Genomic DNA, 25856 nt, shown 5'->3' with positions numbered 1-25856 from the left:
TCAGCTGAACCAAAGGCTCTCAATGGAAACTATTCGGACAATTAAAATTTTGCAATGAACATGCTAAACATACAGCTAAACAATTTTGTAATGCATGTCATCCATGGCAGTTGCTAATAAATAGACCTACTGTACATCAGGTTGATCAATGCCATATTGGCCTTCACAGGTGAATCCAACCTCTACAGAAGGCAGTTTAAATTTATAATTTAAGCATCCACAAATATTGAATAAAGTTACAATATTACACCGAAGTACCATGATATAAAATTTGGTTTCATGATATTTTGTACAAATGAGAAGGGATAGAGTCAACTTCATTTTGTTTTACCACATCATATTAACCCTTAAATGTATGGGAATTTTACCAAACACTCTTGGGTCTTTAGAGCACTGGCATGTACAGTACTGTGCAAAAGTCTTAGGCACATAAGATGTTTCACAAAAATATTTGTGAACATTTTGGTTATTTATATTTTCAGTTTTAGTGTGTCAATAGGAAATATACATTTTAGACTCCCAAACATTTCTTTTGCAAATAGAATAGAATATAATAGAAGAACAGGGAGCCCTGCAACAGATGACAAGGTCCCCACAGAGCCCCCCACTGAAAATCATGTCAGTCTGAGATTACATGAAGAAACAGAAGCAGTTGAGACAGGCGAAATAGATAGAAGAACTGTGGCAAATTCTCCAAGAAGCTTGGAACATCCTATCTGCCAACAACCAAGAAAAACTGTATCCAGGTGTACCTAGGAGAATTGGTGCTGTTTTGAAGGCAAAGGTGGTCACACCAAATATCTATTTAGCTTTTTCTATGTTTACTGGACTTTGTATGATGTTAATTGATAAATGAAAACTATTTATGGCATTATTTTTAAAGACATCCTCACTATGCAACATTTTTCCCAAGTGCCTAAAACTTTTGCACAGTACTGTATGTCTATTACAAATGGATCTACAAAATGCCCAGATAGTGTAAATAATATAAAGAACAAAATATATTTTTATTTTTTATTTTTCATGTATCAAAGAGATAATGCAACAAATCAGGACAAATCTAAAACTGGATTAATTACTTTCACAATGAAATTTTATAAGACGCAACTGGCTGTCAAACACATATTGAGTTACACAAAACACATAGTCTACACAGCAGCTACACATACAGTACTGTACAAATGTCTTAGGCACATAAGATGCTTCACAAAAACATTTGTCTTAAGATGGTTATTTATATTTTCAACTTTAGTGTGTCAATAGGAAATATACATTTTAGACTCCCAAACATTTCTTTTGCAAATAGAATAGAATAGAAAAACAGGGAGCCCTGCAACAGATGGCATGGTCCCCACAGAGCCCCCCACTGAACACTGAGTCAGTCTGGGATTACAGGAAGAGGCAGAAGCAATTGAGACAGCCGAAATAGATAGAAGAACTGTGGCAAATTCTCCAAGAAGCTTGGAACATTCTATCTGCCAACAACCAAGACAAACTGTATCCAGGTGTATCTAGGAGATTTGGTGCTGTTTTGAAGGTAAAGGTGGTCACACCAAATACTGATTTAGCTTTTTTTTAATGTTTACTGGACTTTGTATGACATTAATTGATAAATGAAAACTATTTATTGCATTATTTTTGAAGACATCCTCACTATGCAACATTTTTCCTAAGTGCATAAAACTTTTGCACAGTACTGTATTTTCTCAGGCACTTACTGAGTCTAAATAGATGCACAACTTACATAATTTCAGTAGCACACCCAAATGACAATAGTCATATCATATTGTTCATGTGTTGTACTTGCTATAGTTTACTTCAATGTTGCTTCTTCATCAAATAACCATCAAATGTACTGTAAATCAAGTCAATCACTGAAACATCAGCACCAGTAAGAAATAACATGTATGTGAACACGCATATGGAATAATGATAATTCACCATTATTGAACAGAAAATCAATGTGATATAGTATTTATTTGTATGAACATAGTACTAATTTCTCTTATAATAAACAAAGAAATAGATATCCTGTGACAGTAAACTTTATGAAATAATCATAAAATATAATTTATGGAAGTGCAAAACAACAACAAAAACAACAACAACACTACATACTACACTACATACTGACCCTACACACTTAAGACATTATTTATATTATATCAGAAATAATAATAATAATACTAATTTTGCCTTTTTATTATTTTATTTTTTTTCTGTGTGTGTGTGTGTTACACTAAGTGGTGTGGGCACAATTTCAAAACATTGGTAAGGTACAGGGGGTGGAATGAGGTCCTGGGTCACTAAAGACCCGAGGTATGCGTTTAAGAGTTAATTTTGCAGGAACGCCATATGGGAGTGAAATGTGTTGACATAAATTGGCTATTAATAAAATAAATTGAAAAACAACTAAACACGTATTCATTATTACATAATAATGAATAATAACAATGTAACTGCACCCCCCAAAAATGATTATAATGTATCATTATGTAGCATAATTTTTATCGAGTAAGCATGAGCAGGCCACTATCAGTTCAGGAATCTTCAAAATAAATAAATAAATAAATAGGGATACATTGGGTTTACTTGTAAACTCATATTTACACAGTTGAAGAAGCATTCAAATTGAAAAATCTAAACTCTGAATCTAAAGTCTGTTCTTTATAGTTATTCAAAGTAAACAAGTTAAATAATTCCCTTTTTAATGGTTTGGACTCTAATAATGTCAATCAGCCTCCAGACTGACCAATGGCTCTGCTTTATCAAGGTATGTTGAGCTTTAAATATATCACATAAAAGAATCATTTCTATGGTGTAACATCCCCTATTTGGGATCTGTCTCTATTAACTCAGTTTGCTATTTTTTTTGTAAAATATTGATAAATAAAAATCATTAAAAAAAAGGCTAATTTCTTTGAACACGTTAAGTTAAATTAAAACAATGGCACACACACACATATAGATAAAGTTGTGGCCAAAAATATTGGCACCATTAGGTAAATATGAGCAAATGAGGCTGTGAAAAACAATCTGCATTGTTTATCCTTTTGATCTTTCATTCAAAAAAATCACAAAAATCTAACCTTTAATTGAAGTAAAACAATTAAAACAGAGGAAATATCTAATTATTAAATACATATTTTTCTCCAAAACGCATTGGCCATAATTATTGGCACTCTTTTATTCAATACTTTTTGCAACCTCCCTTTGCCAACATAACAGCTCTGAGTCTTCTCCTATAATGCCTAATGAGGTTGGAGAACACCTGGCAAGGGATCTGAGACCATTCCTCCATACAGAATCTCTTCAGATCCTTCAAATTCAGAGGTCCATGTTGGTGGACTCTCCTCTTCAGTTCACCCCACAAATTTTCTATGGGGTTCAGGTCAGGGGACTGGGATGGCCATGGCAGAACCTTGATTTTGTGGTCAGTGAACCATTTTTGTTTTGATTTTGATGTTCATTTTGGATCATTGTCCTGCTGGAAGATCCAACCAGGGCCCATTGTAAGCTTTCTGACAGAGGCAGTCAGGTTTAGATTTTTTATCTCTTAGTATTTGATAGAGTCCGTGATGCCATGTATCCGAACAAGTTGTCCAGGACCTCTGGCAGAAAAACATCCGTACAACATTAAAGATCCAGCACCATATTCAGCTGTGGGTATTGGGTACTTCTTCATCTCTGTGTGTGCCAAACCCATCTCTGGTGTTTGCTGCCAAAAAGCTCTTTTTTTTTTTTTTTCATCTGACCATAGAACCCAGTCACATTTGATGTTCCAGTAGTGGCTGGCAAACTGAAGATGCTTGAGTTTGTTGTTGGATGAGAGCAGAGGCTTTTTTCTTGAAACCCTCCCAAACAACTTGTGGTGATGTAGGTGATGTCTGATATTGTTTTTCTTTTTTAGACTTTCTGACCCCAAGACCCAACTAATTTCTGCAATTCTCCAGCTGTGATCCTTGGAGATTCTTTGGCCAATTGAATCATCCTCCTCACTGTGCATGGAGACAATATAGACACATGTCCTTTTTCAGGCCAATTATTAAGATCTCCAGTTAACTGGAACTTGTTAATTATTGCCCTGATGGTGGAAATGGGCATTTTCAATGCTTTGGCTATTTTCTTATAGCCACTTCCCATTTTGTGAAGCTCAACAACCTTTTGCCGCACATCAGAACTATATTCTTTAGTCTAACCCACTGTGATTTATGATTAAGGGAATTTGGCTTGTGTGTTACCTTATATTTATACCCCTATGAAACAGGAAGTCATGGCTGAACAATTTCATGTTCCTAGTCACCCAGGTACACTAAAACATTTAAAATATAAATGGGAATATATTTCAGATATATTTTACTCCTAAGAATTTCTAGGGGTGCCAATATTTGTGGCCAAGGTGTTTTGGAGATAAATATTTATTTGATTAATGAGATATTTCCCCTCTTTCAATTGTTTTACTTCAATTAAAGGTTAGATTTTTGTGCATTTTTTGAATGAAAGATCAAAAGGATAAACAAAGCAGATTTTTTTTCACAGCCTCATTTGCTCACATTTACCAAGGGTGCCAATATTTTTGGCCACCACTGTAGGTAGATAGATAGATAGATAGATAGATAGATAGATAGATAGATAGATAGATAGATAGATAGATAGATAGAGTTTATAAATGGCTCTTTAATATTATTAGAATTTGTCTCTTTAATAAAATGAAATCCTGTATCAAACAGAGCGGTGACGCGCTCAGTGTTTCGTCACCAAAATCCATCCCACGCTCACTCGTGTCATAGCAACCGTGCCCCTTGCTCTTTCCTGATTGGCCGCGATACCACATTTCCGCCATATTCAAATTCCGTCCCTAGCGTTTGAATTCTGCTCACGTTTCACCCATTACTATTCACCCCCCGTTTATAACAAGTTTAAATTTGTTACGTTTTGTTTATACATACATTTTGCAACAGCCTGTTCCAGGTCCAGTTTTTTTTCAATGGAGGAAACCGACGAATTTCAAGCGCCGATGACAGAGGCGACGAATGAAAGACCGAAGAGAAATAAGAGAAAGTCGTTGGTGGCGGATATGGATGCGTCCCCCGAGCGCATTTTTAAACGGTGAGGAAAATGATGTCATAAACACTTCATAAACACTGTTCTATATTCTTTTTACAGATCGCACGGTTGCGGTCTGCGTATCTTGTTGCAGAATATCTCACCCATAGGGTTTAAAATTATGGATTAAACTTTGGTATTAGAAGTGTTTTCGCTGATTCTTATGCATTAAAATGATATGTTGAGGTTTAACCATCCCATTCTGGTTATTATTAGGGGCTTAGTTTGTAATGTAAGACTGTATGGGTTAAGTTGTACTGAGAAACTTATGTTTTCAAAGCGTTAAACTCAACACACTTCCGCAAAATGTCTACGCATGAAAACAAAGGCATGACAGCATAAGAGTACTTGAAATAATGCAATGCTTTTCCCTAACACACGGTGGCGCTATTGTCTCACAAAAAAAAAAAAAAAAAAAAAATGAAACACCACGCCATGAGAAATGTCTGGCCTCAAAATATACATTCTTATATTTACTAAAAATATTCATATATATACAGTATGTGTGTATTGAGAGTAGTTAAGATTTAGACTTGTTTCTGCTAATATTTTAACTGGCTGCACCATAATTGAATATTTTTAGCTAGAATTTATATATATATATATATATATATATATATATATACATACATACATGCATACATATATAAATATACACACACACACATACATACATATATGTATGTGTGTGTGTGTACGTACATATATATATTTGTTAAACAATTCATTTTCTTAAGAAGCTATAATGTAATTAATTCATAACAGCTAGGAATGCATGTATTTTTGCTGTTAAAAAAATAGCATACATTGCACTAATTTGATTTAATTACGATATTTTCATGATATTTAATTTAGCACAACAAAGTTCAATACATCTAAAAAATCCAAAGTGTTGAAGTCTGCAAAGCATTAAAACACATGTACATAATCAGCAAATGTAAGAAGTTATGACAACTCAGCACTGGCCTGAAATTGTCGCATTTTCCCTAAATGTATATAAAGGGTGCTCTAACACAGTGGTTCTGAACCAGGGGGCTGGGGCCCAAAAGGGGGCCTCAGAAAACTTCCAGGAGGGCTTCAAGATAAGATCAAATCAGTTATATGAGATATGATATCTTCATTGAACCTCCTGAGACTCCCGCGTGACTGCTGTGTGCATTTTCCGTTTCCGTTTTTGATTTGTAACTAGTAGCACCGAATAAAAGAAGCAAAAAACAACAACAACAAAAAAATCCTAAAAATGTATGTCCACATATGTGGACAGCGAGACTAGGTTGTGAAATTTTAAATAACACTAAGCTATAGAAAGTCAGATTTTTTTCGTCAAATTATTTACTATGTTTTCAGGAGTGTTGGTTATTCATGTTTTTGAGACATTACAGACATTACAGCTGATTTTCTGTAAAGCTGAATAAATAATTCTTATTCAAAGTAAAGTCCAGCATCATCCAATCACTACCAACCATGTTAAAATAAAATGTTGCATTATAAAATTCTGAATGTATGTACTGATTACCACTGTTCCATATCTGCCAAACATGTTGAGTGGTCCAAACATCATCTGCAGCCTGAAACTGAACTTTTGGTTGGATTTTAGGATTGAATGCACTTAGCTGTATAGAAAGCTATAAGATGCTCCCTTGCTCCCTATTTAGTGAATGACTTAACCTCCAGTGTGCTGTCTGTCTTCACTGGTCTCAGAACAGATTGAAATGCACCTTATTTTCATCCTAACTCCATATGAGGCCTCTGAAAGCAAAATTTTTCAGCTTTTGGATGAACCCATTTATTCTCGATGTGAAAATGCACAATGTATAGGAATACATTTACTAATGTTAATGAATAGAATTGTATTGCACAGTGTTAACAAAATAAAATATAACAAAATGTATATTAAAATGAAGCGAAATGACCCACAGATATGAGTTGAAATTTATTCAAAATAACATGTTTTTTTTCTACTTATGAGGACATGCGGTACGAGTTTCCACATACGTGGACATCATGTTTATCAGGGCGCTGACGCGCAAAAAATGAACAGATTTTTTATTGCTGCATATCAAACGAAACTAGAGACTCCTCTTTTCAACCAAACAGTTTTCAATGAAAAAACTTAGAGATTTCTTACCAGAGGCACTTTTGTTGGCGCTGCGTCCGTAGGAGCGCTTCAAGGAAATCAGCGGCATGCTGTTGTGTCACTTGACTTGGTGCGGCAGAAGTTAACCTTTAAATGACAGTATAAAGTATTGTGAACAGTATTCAGTCAGGTTTTATTCATTTATGCGTTGCATATAGCGAAGTCAAAATACAACGTCAGCGCATGTGGACGCGGAGTCGCACGAGGTTAAATGCTGAAATAATTTAACATCATGATGGAAGCCTACAGCATATCCAACTACATGGCACCCATGGTGTCTTGATGCTGCCTGTCCCAGGACATTGGTGACCTCATTCAATGTTTTATCTTGTGTAGCAGAGTGCATGCTGTGTTGAAGAAGTTGTTTGTCTCTATAGAACATGTCCATATCGATAGCACAGATTACCTAGCTTATCATAAAGACTTTGCACTGCTTATGTGCTATATGAACCATCACATTTAAGAAAAGTTTTGAATAGGATTCCTCTTTCATCTATTCTTTTGGATGGAATAAGTAGAATTTTTCTGTCAAATCCTGACCCGGTACATACATGCACTAATAATAACATTTCCTGATGTATTGAGGACATCTGATCATTTGTGTCCGAAGTAGTACCTCATCTAAATATATAGTGCAAAATATATCCAACAAATATCCTAAAATAAGCCCTGAGAAAGAAGCCAGGCTGATTTAGATCATCAGAACATGCTTTTATCACTGACAAAAACGACAACTGTGTTTACTTTGGCAAAAGCGGTCTGTTTACTTTCTTTAGTGCCAAGGCTTGTGCCTTCAGTTGCCTGATTGGAACACCAGGGAATATGTGACCCTGTTTATTTCTAATTTATAAGGAAAACCAGCCTAAAAGAATGGAATTGAAAACAAGAATTGTATATTTTCTAAAGAAAGTGGGAGTGGTGTATGCCCTTGCAAAAGTTGCCACCATGATGCTAGGGTGTTCCAGGTGGATCGAGGTGACTTCTTTAATTCCAATTAAAGAAATCCAAGTTTAATATCCAAGTCAAAATAGCCTGTCCTCAAGTCTCAGTGATATTATGGTCCCTAGATATGGGTTGTGTCCCTTCTTCAATGTGTGGCATTTTTTATCATCCACCAGCAGGCAAAAATTGCAAGTCTGATTGCTTAGAAAAGTATCTGCACACCTCTCCACAACAAGCTGCTCGATTTCAGGTATCAGTTATGCTATACAATTTCACAGATATAATTTAGGGTGAGGGGTTTGTTCCCAAACACTAATACTATACCGATATACTTCCAGAGAAGTTATTTTTTGCTCTTCATTCAGGTGTAAAAAGAAATTCGAAACAGCCGAGCAGCAGTATACTGTTTGCGAACATTCAGACACCCGCCACACCACTGTGGGAGGTGTTTAGAAGTGCATTTAAATATGAGGATGCTCAAGACTACATGTAAAACTTAAACTAATGTGACATAAAAACATGCTAATGTGACTTTATGCCTCATTCTATGAAAATAATTCACATAAGGGCAGTAAAAGAAGCTGTTTTAACCTCTCGATGATGATTTAAGTAATACAGTATACACTGGTGGCCAAAAGTTTAGAATAATGTACAGATTTTGCTGTTTCGGAAGGAAATTGTTACTTTAATTCACCATAATGGCATTCAACTGATTACAAAGTATAGTCAGGACATTACTGATGTAAAAAACAGCACCATCACTATTTGAAAAAAGTCATTTTTGATCAAATCTAGACAGGCCCCATTTCCAGCAGCCATCATTTCAACATCTTATCCTTGAGTAATCATGCTAAATTGCTAATTTGGTACTAGAAAATCACTTGCCATTATATCAAACACTGCTAAAAGCTATTTGGTTCATTAAATGAAGCTTAACATTGTCTGTGTTTGTTTTTGAGTTGCCACAGTATGCAATAGACTGGCATGTCTTAAGGTCAATATTAGGTCAAAAATGGCAAAAAAGAAACAGCTTTCTCTAGAAACTCGTCAGTCAATCATTGTTTTGAGGAATGAAGGCTGTACAATGCTTGGAATTGCCAAAAAACCGAAGATTTCATACAAAGGTGTACACTACACTCTTCAAAGACAAAGGACAACTGGCTCTAACAAGGACAGAAAGAGATGTGGAAGGCTAGATGTACAACTAAACAAGAGGATCAGTACATCAGAGTCTCTAGTTTGAGAAATAGACGCCTCACATGTTCTCAGCTGACAGCTTCATTGAATTCTACCCGCTCAACACCAGTTTAATTTACAACAGTAAAGAGAAGACTCAGGGGTGCAGGCCTTATGGGAAGAATTGCAATGAAAAAGCCACTTTTGAAACAGAAAATCAAAAAGAAAAGGTGGGCCACAAAATCAATGTGTTCTTAGGACAGTGGGCAAAGAAACAGACATTGGACAACAGATAATTGGAAAAGAGTGTTATGGATCTTAACCCCATTGAGCTTTTGTGGGATCAGCTAGACTGTAAGGTGCATGAGAAGTGCCCGACAAGACAGCCACATCTATGGCATGTGCTACAGGAAGCGTGGGGTGAAATGTCACCTGAGTATCTGGACAAACTGACAGCTAGAATGCCAAGGATCTGCAAAGCTGTCATTGCTGCACTTGGAGGATTTTTTGATGAGAACTCTTTGAAGTAGTTTAAGAAGTTCTGATTTTTTTTTTTTTTCAAATTGTAATAGTAATTTTTGTTATTAATGTACTGACTATACATTGTGATCAGTTACAATCAGTACAATTTCTTTCCATAAGAGCAAAATCTGTACATTATTCCAAACTTTTGGCTGCCAGTGTATATGCAGTAGATAATGTGCAATTTGTCTTGTTTACATTCTGAATTCATGGAGCTATTGAGCAAACACGCTATACATGGACATAATATGCGCCGATTACTCTCTGTTATTGTAATTTATGATGACACTGATACTACTGCAAAGATTAGTGTATAAAAGAGTGTTAATGTGTAGAATACAGACAAAAGAATGATGATAAAAGAGGCATATCTTAGTTTGCACAGATGTGTGAATGGCTTTCACTGCAGTTGGCACATGAGTAAATGGGCACTTGAGAGTATTTGAGTAGATTTGATTCCTTTTGTAGACTAATAATAAAAAAAACGCCTGACATGGTCTTGGAAAATGTCTCTATACGCAAACGAGATGGAGGTAAATTTGCACCAGCTCACTGTGTTCATGTTGACTGATCTTGATTGACTGAACAACATAAATGGAATTGGCTATCACCTCAAAGTAGGAGGTGCTTCTGGTCTTACCTACCGATGACATGGACCAATAGCAGTAAGGTGTTTAGCAGCTGGTAAGAAGTTTCCCTAAAAGTTTGCCCAGCAATATTTTACAAACCATCGAAACGAACGCAAAAACACCTTATTTTTGGCCAGATTTAGTTATTTTGTTCGTTCTTCGATTTCGTAGGAAGTATGCAGAGGCTCAGCAAGCAACACTATTTATGACTTCCATATTATTTCCACATATTATTTCTTAGAGGCAAATAATGACCTGAATTATGGCCTGCCATAAATTTTGACATTGTGAAGTGTCATGGAAAAGTACAAAATAAAAGTGAAACTCTTTTTTTAATGTCTTGTTTCTGTTCAGTGCAGCCAAACAGGTTTTAGTCAGTTATCCCCTAAGATTTAGTTTAAACAACAACTTTCAGTTTAAACTCACTCAAAAGTTGTAAGCCAGATAAAGTTGAAATAAGAGCACAACGTCATGCCTTTAGACATAGTGGGGTGTCATTGGTATTGAAGGCAACCATTATCCAATTTCAGATCATCTAAAAATTGAGCTGTTTTGACACGGAATCCCTTTTGTGATGCTATATGTGGCCTTTTACAGGTTTTCTTAAATATGATGTGTCATATTTGACCGTGAAACCCACAACAAAGAGCTTTTGAAGCCCTTTTAGAGTGATCTGGATGAGTAAGTGACATATAATTTCTCTAAAGTCTCTCCTTTGTTTGCCACGTAAAGCGCAGTGAAACCAATCTACGCTGGCTTAACCCCAATCCCCTGTAGTGTTTTCCCACCTTAATATCAGCTGGGATTTCTCTTATGGATAGTACTTGGAACCAACTGTGAACATTTACTTAACATAATGAGAGCATTTTGTGGATTACGCACCATGACTACTTTGGAAGTCCAACAGGTGGATAGCCAAAACTTAAGTTCGAAACAGGAAGTGTAATTGTGTTTATTTACATTTTGTTTTCAATGAGAGGAACCATCATTCTGACCGAACAGCCATTGTTTCCAAGTACGTTCAACTTGTTTAATGTAAGAAATACAGTGTAATCTAAAATAATCAAGGCATGGTTTCCGCACTGTTTTTCACTATATGAACACAAGGAAGAATGATACGCAATTATTTATATGCCGCAAAATTCTCTCACTGAGCACTTTATAAGGAACACCTGTACACCTACTTATTTATGCGATTATCTAATCAGCCAATCGTGTGGCAGCAGCGCAATGCATAAAATCATGCAGATATGATTTTTTCATGTACAACAGTCTCTAGCATTTACTCAGAATGGTGCCAAAAACATCCAGTCAGTGGCAGTTCTGCGGACCGATGCGCCTTGTTGATGACAGTGGCCAACGGAGAATGGCCAGACTGGTTCAAGCTGACAGAAAGGCTCTGTTAACTCTTTTCAACCAATTTTGTGAAGGCAGATTTTAGCTAAAAGGTTTAAAAGTATGTATTGAAAAGTCTATGTAGAATATTCAATATATATCTAAAAGTAAACTACAAATCATCTGCTCCCTCGCACACAATTTTGCTTAGTTTTATATCGGCTGAAAAATCAATGCATAGTTGTGAATATTCAATAGATATTTCCAAGCCCTAGGTGTGTGGGCTGATGTAACCATCATGAGATATGTGTATGTCCTAAGAACACATTGATTTTGTGGTCCATATTTGCCATACCAATGTCCAGAGTCTCATCCAACACCTCTGCATTCCGAACAAGTTTTAGTGGCAGTATATCAGACATCTTCCAACCCTGTGTAATACACACTCACAGAAAGGCTGCTGCCTTAAGGGGATTTTTACACAACATGGTTATGGGACATGGGTGTGTTATTGTACCATAAAGCCATTACCACCAACATTCTGAACACATTTTATCTTTAACAAAAACAATCTCATTCACTTCTAATTGTTACAATTGTATGTACTTCTGTTCACAGGATAGATTCTCTCACAAAATTTCTGCTTGATTCACAACAGGGGCGTACATACATTTGTTCTTATCTATTTTTTTAAAGTGTGTGCACTCAAAATCGGCTCTTTGGTATCAAGACAAAAATGTATGTAGTATTATGTCATTATTATGTCCTTAATTGCGCACTATTTTACTACACACCCAAATGCTTGTATTTTCCCATCAACAGCGGAGCACATACTTTTAGTGCATAGTTGACAGTATGCAAATTGCAACAGCCAGGCTTGTTTTCATCCGTGTCAAATTAAACATGCTGTCTAGTCTAACTAAGGTCTAATCTCTATCGGGGTGGGATGGAGACCACTCCATCATGGTATTGGCAGCATTATTTGACCTACATATTTAGGCCCTTGTTGTCTTTAGCTGTTAAGACCACCCACAGTTTGGTCTTTTTTTGCTTTCCAGACACTGATATAACTTCTATACTCAGCACACACTGGTATAATGTCACATCCATGATCGCCTAGCTTCTTACATATTCTGCCCACAATATCATCACATTTCTTACACTGAATTGTTCTTTAAAATCAGATAAACCTGTATAATTTGCCTGTTTTTGCACACAAAATTCAAATGCAACAACACACCAATTAAATGACTCACATTTGAAATAGCCTTTGAGAATCCTCCCGCTCATCTTCTCCCACTTTCCACTCAAATTCTTTATCTGTATATTTATTTTACTCTTATTACCCATTATGTGACTCACAGACAGTCTCAGACCACATACAAACACACACACACCACTGATTGCATTCCTTCTTTCGTGCCCTCCTCTACATGCCACCTGCACTCATTCCCAAGTGACGGAATAATAAACGGAGAAGTGTGATGAGTGTGAGAGAAAAGACCTCTGCAGAAACCCCAAAAGTATGTTTTATAGCCCTTCTATCTCTTACAACATGGATTTGCACCTTTTTATCATAAATGGAGGTTGTCAGACCTTCAGTCATTTAAAGATAGCATGAAAGAGCATTTGCAATGCATTTAACTTTCATGAAGTGACATATTTCAGAATATTTACAAAACTTGATTTATCCATTTGAATTTGATTGGATCGCGCATGTTAGGTTATTAAATTATTAGTCATATTTTTATTTTTAACACAGCCTTAATTACATCGTCAGAAATGTAATTTCAGAGGAGGAGAAAGTAATGGGGTTTCTGGGTTATTAAAAAAATACTTTTAAAATTTTTGTTAATACATTTTCTGAAGAAAGACAAACATAAATGATGATAAAGACAAAATATTAAATGCCAGTTTTCACTTATGATTTGGGAGCAAAACCACGGGTCAAAAAAATAACCTTCAGCACCACTTGTTGCATTATACTGTATGTATGCATTATATAGAGAGAGAGAGAGAGAGAAATGGAAGAACGTTTGTTTTTCCAAAGTAAAGTGCCTATAACTCCAGAAGTTTTAAATACTGTAGCCTTTCTGTCAGATCGAACCAGTCTGTCCATTCCCTGTTGACCTCTCATCAACAAGGCATTTCCGTCCGCAGAACTGACGCTCACTGGATGTTTATTTTTGGCACCATTCTGAGCAAACTCTAGAGACTGTTGTGTGTGAATTTCCCAGGAGATCAGCAGTTACACAAATACTCAAACCAGCCCATCTGGCACCAACAATCATGCCACGGTCGAATTCACTGATATCAAATTTTTCTTCCCCATTCGGATGGTTGATGTGAACATAAACTGAAGCTCCTTACCCGTATCTGCATGATTTTATGCATTGCACTGTTGCCACACGATTGGTTGATTAAATTATTAGTAGTGTATAAGCAGGTGTACAGGTGTTCCTAATAAAGTGCTTTGTGAGTGTGCAGTATATCTTAATATCCTTTTAGATTTTGGTTTAGAATAAACTTTTGTTTTTGTATCTTAATGTTTTTATAACCCTATATGGTTAAACCTCAGAGATATGTATCTCCCAATGTGGCTCCATCCATAAATTGTAACATTTTACCCATTTTCAATGGTTGAAAACCAAATGTGGATCTCAGGGTATGAAGATGGTTTTTCTTGACCAGTGAAACAAAGTAGCTTACAAATAATGTTAAAACTTGAAATGTATATTAATTTGTAAACAGAAAAACAATAATGTTAAAATGTCCATTGTCTCCATGTTTTTCCAAACCTACAAAGCCTTGATTACATCGAAAAAGTCATTTCAGAGGTGGAGAACGTTATCACATTTTAATGAAAGATTATGAAAACAACTGCATGCACTGATGAATCATGCACAATAAATCCAGGGACATTTAAGTAAATCTGATCAATTTTGATTTCATGTTGTCTCTAATAATGATGCAATCACAGATCTGTAGATAAATTAAATTTGTGAGAAATTGTCAAAGGCTTTCTAGAAAATATTTGGCGGGGCAGCCCCATTAGCATGGCTGAAATAAGAACCAGCTCCCCTAAAAAAAGGAACCTGGGTATAGCTGCAAACATGACCTTGCAAAGACAGTTGTCACCAGCCCCCAAATAAGGGCAGTATATTTGTGACTGTGTGAGTTAAAGAGGACATGATGGATGGAGACTGACGGAGAGGCACGTGGGTTAAAAACAGCAGAAACAAGTGTATTGGTGTGAGTTAGAGAGATCGGGGCTGAGTGACGCTCTCTCTTTGTATATCTCTCTCTATCTCTGGATTGGTTTTGCAGAGGAAGATGCATCGTCATGGGAGACAGAGCTACACCAGGCTTGGTGTGTGGTATGTACTGGATGTATGTGGGAAATGTGTATGGGGAGGACTCATGTTTATGTGGTTTTCTTGTGGCTGGGCACCCATTGCTGGGTTATTTTTCTGTATCTCATCTGGTAAAGCATGATGCTGGCAATGCCAGGGTCATGGGTTTAATTCCCAGGGAACGCTATAAAATGTATGCCTTGAATGGATTGAAAGTCACTAGATAAAAGGGTCTGCCAAATATAGAAATGTAAATGTAATGACTATGTGTTCTATTTGGTTTGGTGGGTTGGCATACAAATACAGGGTTTGGCTGCACTGTCTATGTCCTTACTGCACAACCAGAGCTCAGAGTCTGGTTGGATGCTTAGTATTCGTCCAGTTGTCTGTAAGAAGAGTAGATAGATAAAAAAAAATGAGTGGTTTCAAGGTGTGTCACACTAAAGTTCAGTCTTTTGAAATTTAACTGGGAATCATATATTTCTTTGTCTCTCTCTCCCTATAGGCCGTCTTTGAGAAGAGGAAGTTCTTTCACCTTTTTGACACCTGGACCCCAGTGGGACTTCACTCTGGTGAGTAGATTATGACGTCAATATGTGTAACTCTCAGGCATACAGAAATGTGCAATAGCTTTGTTACAAAACCTAGTGAGCTGCTTCGCTGTCTACATAGAAAGCTACCTTCTAAAGGGATGTTCACAAAGGGCACTTGTTCCATTGCACTCTCACGCCATTAAGCCGCCATAAAAAATCATCCTAGCAGACATATAACAGGTGAACCTTGTCTTTTAAATGACGTAAAGGCTACCTTATTAGCGGTGCTTTGCTACGGTTCATGACTTTCCATGCTTCAGAAACTCTAATACTATAGCCATAAGGTCAGCTTTGTAACACCTTGCATCCTTTTCCTCTCCGTAACGTTCCCCTTGCCCTTTACAGAAACATTGGCATATATTGTTTTCCACTTAACCATCATGCTGTCGCCACCTGATGACATAAACAGGTCATCTTAATCCTCTCATGACATCGCGTGCCTCTGGTCCAGCTGATGCAGAAACCGCCACCCTAATAATCCCCTAAGATTGCATCTCTCCCCCTAAATTTCCATGATACTGGACCCAACATAGTGCCCATTCCTAAGGGATCAGTTAAGCGCTTTTTGCAGTAAATGCAAACTAGATTGTGATTGAAAACAGAAAGCCCGATTAGGAAGGCCCAGGGCATTCCACAGTTTATGAAGGCCAAGCGAAACTCAATCCATCACTCATCTAAGGAAAATGGGGGGGGGGTACAAAGACGGGAAAGAAGATGCTTTATCCCTTGCCAATGAGTTCCTTTGAAATGTAATTTTTTTCATGAATGCACACACATTAGCTCATAGAGCAGGCACACGGGGCTCATTAAGCTTCTAGCTTGAGCTCTATTATCTCACCTTTAAAACCCCCACCGAAGTGAGTATTTCTCCCTCATCTTATCCCTTAAAGTCCTGAAACATTAAGTAGAGAAATCTTTTGGGCAAATTCACTAAATATTTTCACCACTTTTGTATGCTACTTATTTTTCGTGTCTCACTCTTTTATTTGTTCTTTGGTTAAGTTTGTATAACTGGAAATGTTGTTTTGTTTACCGCATTACCAGACCTGTTTTTGTGTCTGTGTATAGAGTACGGGCGGTAAGAAAAATCGGGCTGTATGCTGACGTTTTGACAAAATTTACGTTGCGTGCCCTGTTGGCAAATGCAAGCGTACGTGTAAAAACAGTATAAAAAAGTATATTTTGGGATTAAAAAGCAGCCTTTTCCGGTTTAGTAATCGCACAAGGCCATATAGCGATTTCAATCTTAATTCAATCAATCATGCAGCCTTAATGGATACCATGCATACAGATATTTCAGAGGTCAATGTCTGCAGGTTTCAAAGCATTTTGAAAGCATGTTAATTTTGTCATAAGTTCATGTGGGCTAAACAAAAACAAAAAACATGCTTTAGACAAAAACATTTCTGATGTTTAGACTGATTTGCAGGGGTTTATTATTATACATATAAATGGTTTGATATACTGGTAACAAGTAATTTTAAGATAAACTTGATAATTTGTAGATATTGGTTCTGTTTTAAAACCTAGTGAGCTTCCTTCGGAGGCAGCATTTTAAGGCATAGGCGCGCTCCCAATGCAAAGGCTGTTTCAAAAGGTAGGTATCTTAATTATGCTGCCTCATATAATATCTTGTTTATCATATGTATCCTTCCTCGGGTAGGCGATCCCATAATGCACTGCAATGAGCTCGGTAGAAAAATAAATTCAAGATGGAGGACGAAGCAAGAGATTTTCCATTATAAATGTACTTATTATCCATTCAATCCTGAAAGTATTGTTAGAAAATGGTTTAGTATCATAGAAAACTGACTATTTTACCCAAAATGTGTATGTACTGTACATATTTATGCTCATTAGAGTATGGCATCATTCATCTCGTTGTGCGTGAGGATGCGTTTACTAAGTTTTGGAGCAGACCCATTGATTTCTAGAAAAAATAATACCTACATTGTCTAAAATCTATGTTGCCGTTTTCTTGTGTTATTTCTGAATATCTGTCTTATTTTTGAGACAGGTTTGCACAATATTTGCCTTCATATTTCATGCATCTTTTTTTTGCTAAGATATTAAACAAATGTACAAATTGTACATTTACACTATGTTGACAACTTCCTATTTTGTGATCCTTTTTTTTTTTTTTTTTTTTTTGCATTTTTCTTGCATACCTATTTTCAATAATGAATAGAGCTACGATTTCTCTAACCAGATTGTCTTTCGTTTTAATAAAGAAAATACTATTTGAATCATGTTGTAGTTACTTTTTTTAGTTGACTGGAATTAATAGTAAAAAAAACAAGTCGTGTTTTTTTTTTTTTTTTTTACTTTTAATTGCAGACAAACAACGTCAAATGTGAATCGTTAAAAAAAAAAAAAAAAAGACCAGACCTATTGTGTTCATTTTCGATTGATCATGGCAGTTAATGTTGGAGAACTGCATTATAAACATCCAAATAAAGACGAGCCAGGTAGTCAAGTGGAATTTCTGCATTCAGGTCTCTAGATTTGTGGAATGATGTTGTACAGTTCCAGTTATTACCGTATAGTCTGCTGCATTGTCCACAACCTATCACTGAAAGCGGCCTGGAAGAATGGGAATTGTGGCTTGCAAATTTTGTTCAACACAAAATGTTGGCTGTTTTCACCGATAACTGATTTGCATAATTCCTTTAGTAAATTACATTCTAAAATAATGCAGAGTGTGTGCTTATAATGATAGAATTAATTCTTAGTGACCTCCCCCCTTTGTTTTCTAACTAGAGGAAGGCTACTTCATCTGCCCAAATTCAAGCTGTCTGTATGGCTGCACGGTGATCATGGTGGTGCACATACTAGCAGAACAAGATTGCACAGGAAATGCCATGCAGACCTCAGTGACACTGCCAGATTAGATTTTGCCAGTGTTACATGCATCAAAATGTGAGGATGACTGGAATAGACCTGTCTCTGGCATGTTCAAACTTCTGTTTCCATTGTCTTCCAGTATGTGATTTCCAAACAAAATTATTTGTTACATAAGTTCTCATGGAATCCTGAGGTTTCTAATGTGTCTCTGTTTTACATAATTATCCTGTTATATTTTAAAAGTACTAAGTATGACAAATCACCTGTTTAAATATGTGATGTGGCGTTAGGTGTTCCAACAAAAATTCTCACCACAAACCACAGTGTGCTTTCCAGTGTAGCATTTGGAATTGGCAGCACAACGCGAGTCATACACAGATTGCAGAAGACACAGGAAAATATTTAGACAGCTGGAATGTGTACTTGTATTTTTAAGATAGATGCAAATTTTCTTTTTCAGTCTTAAAGGTAAACTTTATTTTTAATGTTAAAATACTTTCTCAGTTCCTAGTTTAACATGATATAAGTTGTCCATTTGAAGGTTTAGTTCCTGAAGGGTCCATACAAAGTGGTTCTGCTTTGAGAAAATTTCTTTTTGCATCTGTCATTAGTAACACTGCGTGTCAAGTTAAAAATAGTTAAACTTTTAAAAATGCGTTTCGAGACCCCTGCATTGTTCCATTCTGTTGCGCTTCGTCCAGATGTTTTTGAACAAGTGTAGAGTTTTGATGCAACTGTACCCCCTTTTATCAATCAGGCCACAGAATACCACCCTAAATACTAGCATAACAACTCAAATAATAAAAATAAGGGCTCCATTTTGGCACATTTGCATATAGGCCTAGCTGTTACTGAACTTTGATTGGTGTGAAATGTTTTAAAGTCAGAAAAACAATTATGTTACGCAATTAGGATAACGTGTTTTCGTGATCGATCATTCATTGCTGTCCCTTCCGTGTACACATACCTATAGTTTGTGGGGGAGTATTTTAGAATTGAGTTTGGAAACAATCATTATATTTGCAATTCTTTTTGGTTACACTACTGCCGCAGAAATTAAACAGTTCATCAGAAAGTCTTTATTAAATTTGTTTGGACTTTAAAGATCTGATCACTAATCAGTGTTCTATGTCTAAAAAAGGACTAAAGGACTTTTTGATTCCAGATCTGTCAAATAAATATTCAAAGCACTGTCCTGGCCATAATGGGTCCACAATCACACAACACCTCACTCCAAATCTTACTCTCCCAAAAAACGTGACTTTGATCAAACGTGTTTTTAACAGTCAATTTTTTTCAGTTCCAGCAGCTGTTTGGTCTCAATTTCAATGTATGGTTTGTCCACTAAGAGAGCATTAATTTTGGTAATCTTGAGCCAAAACATACACGGCCTGTATCTATCACTTTGACCCCCTCTTCTCGTGGTTCTGCTCTGTTTATTAGTCTTATTCTGGTGAAAATTTTGTTTTTAGGTCTAGTGTGTTCAATAACTGTCAGATCCATTCAACTTGACCCAGAAACAATTATTCTGCCCGCACTGTGTTTTTCATCTTTTGAGTAATTGTTTGGCCTTCCAGTCTTGAATTAACTTGCATCCCCCACAACCTTGAACTTGGAACCGACCAGCAAGATGAGGAATTGTGCTGCGCAAATTGCACACGGATAGTTTTTTTTTGGGGGGGGGGGGGTTGTTTATGCAGTTTCCTTTGCATAATCCCTTTAGTGAATCGAGCGCTAGAACTATGCAAATAAACAACTAGATTTCCCCTTTGTATTTAATTTTATCAAAATCTACTGGCTATACTCTTTGCCACATGTAAAAACCACAGACCGTTGGCTAAAACATGATGTGCTTTTCCCCAATCTCAGATAACATGAGCAGCCACTTGTCTGCGTTATCCATTAAAATGTTCAAATCCAAACACCTCGAGTGACCTGTGATTTACTCAGTAGCTTGGCAGTTGATTGGCCGTCTTTCATTACTGCCAACCCTCCAATCAGTGTCTTGATTTATTCCTCCCATTGTCTCTGAATGGGGATTAGCTAAATTACAACTTGTCATTTATTGTTGTACTCTGTTTGCTTACTTGTTCGCTGTGTATGGGTGTGATGTTAATTTAACCTAATCTACTCATTGCTTCAACCAGACTCAAGGTGTGCTGGCTGCAGTGTGTTTGGTTTTGATCACATGGTAGACTTAAATGTCCTTTCACCCTATAAGAAACAAAGAGCTGATTAGTTCTATTAGTGGTGGTGACATCGTGTTTTTCAATTTATTCTAGTCTTGCATTCTAAAAAAAAACCTTAAGTGACCAACAAACTGCCCTTTTTGACTTTCAGCCACATCAGTGATTGTTGCGAATAAGGTAATATGCAGATTATGGGCACATAAGTGTTAAAAGTAACACCCTTTTTTAAATATCGGTATGTTGCCTACTTGTGCAGTATTCAAAGCTAATTCTGGGTGAGTTTTTATTAGCCAAGGTTTGTTAGCATTCAAACGCCCCTCATTAATAAAGTTCTATACTTCATCCTGGACTTATGTGTTTATGAAATATTTTGGCTTTTGCTCATACTATGGGTCAGTGATATGAACAAACCCCTAACCCTAAGTAGTAAACTTCGGCAATAATCTTCAAATCATCTTGCTTGTTGAGGAGTGATCTAAGTGATCAGACATACAATTTTTGCCTGCCGGAAATGGGCTCCTAGACGTACTTTTAAGGAGGGACCTGAGCCATATCTAAGGCATAGAGTATAGAGGGCTCATGTATAGAGCACAACAGTGCCCGGTCATTTTTTCAGCCGTCTGGGTTCTGAAAGTATTCTCATTTCTTCCATAGACTTTTTATAAAATCCTTCATAAAACCAACCAGCTCCAAGGAGAATCATAACATCACAAACTTTGTTTTGAGTCAAAAATATTTTTTGAAAATCAGACATAAAGACAAAGGTACAAAGCTGTGTACTTACCGTCTTTCACGAGGGCACAAACTATAATCCCTTAAAGCACTGGGAATCATGTCATTGAATAAAAAAATATGGGACTGTATAAAACTATTGATTTTAGGTTAGGGTTAGGTTGTTGATTTATAAGTATAGACACAATATATTTAGCATTTATTGCAAAATATTCCGATATGTACAAATATTTAAGTAGTTTAAGTGTGAAGGGAGACCAGCTCGATTACATTATTCACAGTGCATCATGGGAGCATGCAGTCGCTCCGAGGCATGTTTTCATGGGTTTTGTGTTGGCTGTGCTTCTCTGATTAGTGGCTCTTTCTCTGCTATACCATGGGTAATGTAGTTGTTGACCATGAATTCCGCTATCAAACACGACTTTTAAACAATGAAGTTGAAATAACACGGACGGCTTCAACAGAAGCATATACAATCGATGAACAACCTTGTAGCTCTGTCTTTAAAGATATACATGTTATTTGTCTATGGGATAAATGAATGGGATTTTTACTTCTGGAACTAGACTGTTGCGCTCCATTTGTACTTGTGAATCCTATCATATCTGTTTAGTAACCATGGTGATTTCACTTAGGATCTAATTTCTTAAGATAGGTAGTTTCTATAAAACAGCCCCAGAATATCATAGAGACTTGGGGGTGGGCTCTTTTGACTTGGGCAGGTAAGCAACAATGCTAAAAATCACTCCAAACACCATAGCAACCTAATTGCAATACCCTACTATCGCAGCAGCAACCTTTGCACAGGCCAGCACCGCTCACATTTTCTTTTAGTTTGAAAATAGTAAAAGTGCAGAAAATATGAAAAAATATATGTAGACCTAGTTATATGGAGGGAGAGATGTCTACTTGGGAGGTTCCCAAAGCTATAATTCAGCCACCACCGAAACTGACATTAACGCCCTAAATGGAGACCGGTTTTGTGGAGTGGTTTCTTGTGGAAAAACCAAGAACAGAACACACACCCCAATAATAGAGACCCTGAGGGCTCTCTGTGGCCACCGCAGTGCAGCCGAAATGTTTATGACCCCTTCATACCCTACAAACACTCCACAGGTAGAATGTTTACTAGCCAGATGCCACACCGGACCCCAAATCTCTCTCCACACACACACACACACACACACACACACAGAGGTGCTAAAAGGCCCCGGGGATAATGATGTACTTCCTGTGTCTAACTGGGCCTCCTTACGAGCCATTGTAACCTGTAATAATACCAACTTTTGGGGCAGTACTTTACATACTCTCTGCTCTTTAGGAAACAAAAGAAAAAGTGTAGAGAAGTCAACAAAAGAAGTTTTGCTTGGTCTTTATACTAGTTCTTCAGAGCTGGTCTGAAAGAACTAGTATAAAGTAAACAGAGTGTGATGAAGTAAAGTGCACTGTGCGGGTGAATCTCACAAATCCTTTCAACAACACATCAATAAAGACAATAAAGCCTTTTTGGACCAATAAAACCCATTTTTGCATTCTACATTATTTTCATATTTATACATCATGGTAGTATTTTGTATATGGCCTGATTTTAACACAAAAATAATTTGTGTTTTCAGTCTGTAATAAAGTAAAAATACTGTATTATAGTAATGAGAATCTAATAGAAATCATAAATGAGAATAATGAACAAGAACTTTGTCAAGTAAGATGTCCAGACGCATTACGCTATTAATAATTTGGGTGAAAATTTACTTAATTGTCATGACATTGTCCCAATGCAAGAAATCGTATTGGTTCTAAAATATTCTTTTTTTTCTATATGCAATATATTTATTCATTGTTGATTGATTTTGTGGTGAAATATGACCCAGGCATGTTTTCGTCAGATTCACCTATAGTTTTTAAGTTTGTGTCCTGATATGATACGTCCTGATGGTAACATTTTTATTTTTTGTGTCCCTTTTTAGATTAGATGAATATTTGTGCTATAGATTCTTAAAAATTGTTTTCTTTTTGCAGAAACGCAAACGCAGAGAGAAAGATGATGCAGATGCAGTCAGCCTGTGCAGCTTTGACTTTAAGGTAAGGAAACAAGCTAAATCAGGTTTTGCCACAAGAGACTTGCCACAACAGCTTTATCTATGTACAAATCAAGAGGTCTTGCTTTCAAAGTACTCCCTGCTTTAAAACAACATTTAAAGCCTCATTATAACATCAAGAATGAACTAAATACAAACTGCCCCCCACTGTTTGTCAGCAAAATCAAAATAATCTGCCAAAGCATACCCCACAAGAATATTAGATGAAATCATGTGTGTTTGATGCAGAAATCGAAGCCTGTCATTATAAACTTCAGCTTGTGGAATTTAATCAAAAAGGTAATCTCTCAGAAATTGGAAACTCGACGTGATTACCCCCAGTAATTATCCTCGGAAAGTTATTTAGGAAAGGATGTAATTGAGACGTGTGACTTGGTAAACTAACAGAAGTGGCATAGTTGTGTCTTTTCATGTCACACTGACCTCAACTCCTCTCTCGTTTATTTTGGTATTTTTCTCCATCTGACTGAGAACTTTGTCTTATTAATACACTTCCATGGCAACTGAACATGTTATTACAGTTAAGTAAAAGTTTGCACTTAGCACACCCAGATGCTCATTACTTGGTAAGATGGGTGAACAATATAACAGCAGAATGGCTTTCATCATTCTTGTGATTAAGAGATGAGACAGCTCTGATTCACTACAAATGCCTTAAGGAATGGAAAAAATTGCTCTGTTTTCATACAAAAAATGTATATCTTTTTTTTTTTTTTTTTTTTTATGTTTTTGATTCAGTTTTCAATTTCTGTCCAACATTAGCAGCAAAGATATGTATTGTTAGACTACATTAGAAATCTTTTGCTTACACTGTTAGAGAAAATTGGTTTACTGGGCTTAGTGTAGCTTCTAATTTAAAAACTTAAATGGAATATTCCAGATGAAATACATGAAATCTTGTCTGAAAGTTTAAATTATAACAGTATTTCTCAAAGGAATAGATAGATAGATAGAATCAACCACTGTTAACCCAAATAAGTTAGTAAAACTGAAATAATTGGAGGTAATCACTTGCATAAGTTACATAAGTTAATAAACTCCAATTTTAAGTTTCAGATTTAGATTTTACACATCCATGTTAATTGCTCTTAACTTAAAATATTCAGTAAGCTAACTCATACATTTTGATGGCACTTAACTTTTAATTAACATAATTGAAATGAGTAAACAACTAAATTAGATATGTTAAATTAACTGAAATTAATCTCTTTACATTATAAATAAACTAGTAAAATGAATGTTAGCGTGCTCAATGCATTTTAATGGAAAATACTGTGATTGCATAGACTGAATTTGATTAGCACAGCAATTGCTCAATTGCCCAAAGCTCCAACATAACAGAAACTCTTCTTAATCTCAACTCAACAAAACATTAAACAATAACAAGGATCCCCTTTATAGTCATCTTACACAGACACATTATATAACACTTAATTTTAACATTTACTCTCCCTATTGAGTAGGAATTAGAAATCCCCTGCCCAGTTTCTGTTAACCAAAAAAAAAAAAAAAAAAGTTAAATTGAGATTAATTGGACAATTTAAGTTCATGTAAATTTAAAGAGACAAGCTTATTAAACTCAAAACAATAGAACAATTCAGGTTACTTAAAAGGTGTCAGTTTTGTGAACTCAATTACAATTAATTTAGTACAATTAATTACTTTGAGCATTAGGGTTTACAGTGCAGACAGACAGACAGATAGAGGAATAGATCATTTGCAGTCATTGATCAAATAAAAAACTATTATGTTGAAGACTGGGTTGGTTTGTATTTTACCCAGAACGAGGCTTCAATTCACATCTTTGAAAGGCTTCAGTCACCTGTCCACTTTAACCCAGACTATTCCGAAAGGAAACTTGTTTTGCCAGACTGTGCAGTAAACAACAGCCCCAATACCGTTCCTCACAGCACATATTTGACAATGCATACTGGGGGTAGGGTAGCTTTGAAAAATCACCTGTCCTGCAAGTACCCCTTTTGTTGCCCCCACTTCCTCCAGGGCCATGTTCTGATGAAATGACATGATCTTCTCGAGTCAAATTGAGGCTAATCAAAATGATACCTCAGTTTTACAGTCAGTGATCAAAAACCCACGTCTTTGAACAGATGCTGCATTAGTTTTTGAAATGTTGAATTTGCACAATCAGGCTGGGAACGGTTATAATAACTCCCTAAATGGTCACAAGTTCCCCAAATG

At 36.3% G+C, this 25856-nt stretch overlaps 1 protein-coding gene across 1 annotated transcript in view; it reads left to right on the top strand.

The window, feature by feature from the left end:
• The first annotated feature begins 4852 nt into the window (after positions 1 to 4852).
• LOC127435162 (neuroepithelial cell-transforming gene 1 protein-like) overlaps positions 4853 to 25856 on the top strand; it is a 34784-nt gene continuing 13780 nt past the window's right edge. Inside the window, exons 1-3 of the mRNA XM_051688392.1 lie at positions 4853 to 5109; positions 15706 to 15772; positions 23578 to 23640. Of these exons, the coding sequence (XP_051544352.1) occupies positions 4988 to 5109; positions 15706 to 15772; positions 23578 to 23640 (252 nt within the window). The 5' untranslated portion in view covers positions 4853 to 4987. The remainder of the gene's footprint in view (positions 5110 to 15705; positions 15773 to 23577; positions 23641 to 25856) is intronic.

The sequence above is a fragment of the Myxocyprinus asiaticus genome, chromosome 45, assembly GCF_019703515.2.
Source record: "Myxocyprinus asiaticus isolate MX2 ecotype Aquarium Trade chromosome 45, UBuf_Myxa_2, whole genome shotgun sequence".
NCBI classification, from domain to species: Eukaryota; Metazoa; Chordata; class Actinopteri; order Cypriniformes; family Catostomidae; genus Myxocyprinus; species Myxocyprinus asiaticus.
The sequence above is the reverse complement of the archived record's forward strand: the minus strand, read 5'-3'. Positions and strand labels throughout refer to the sequence as shown.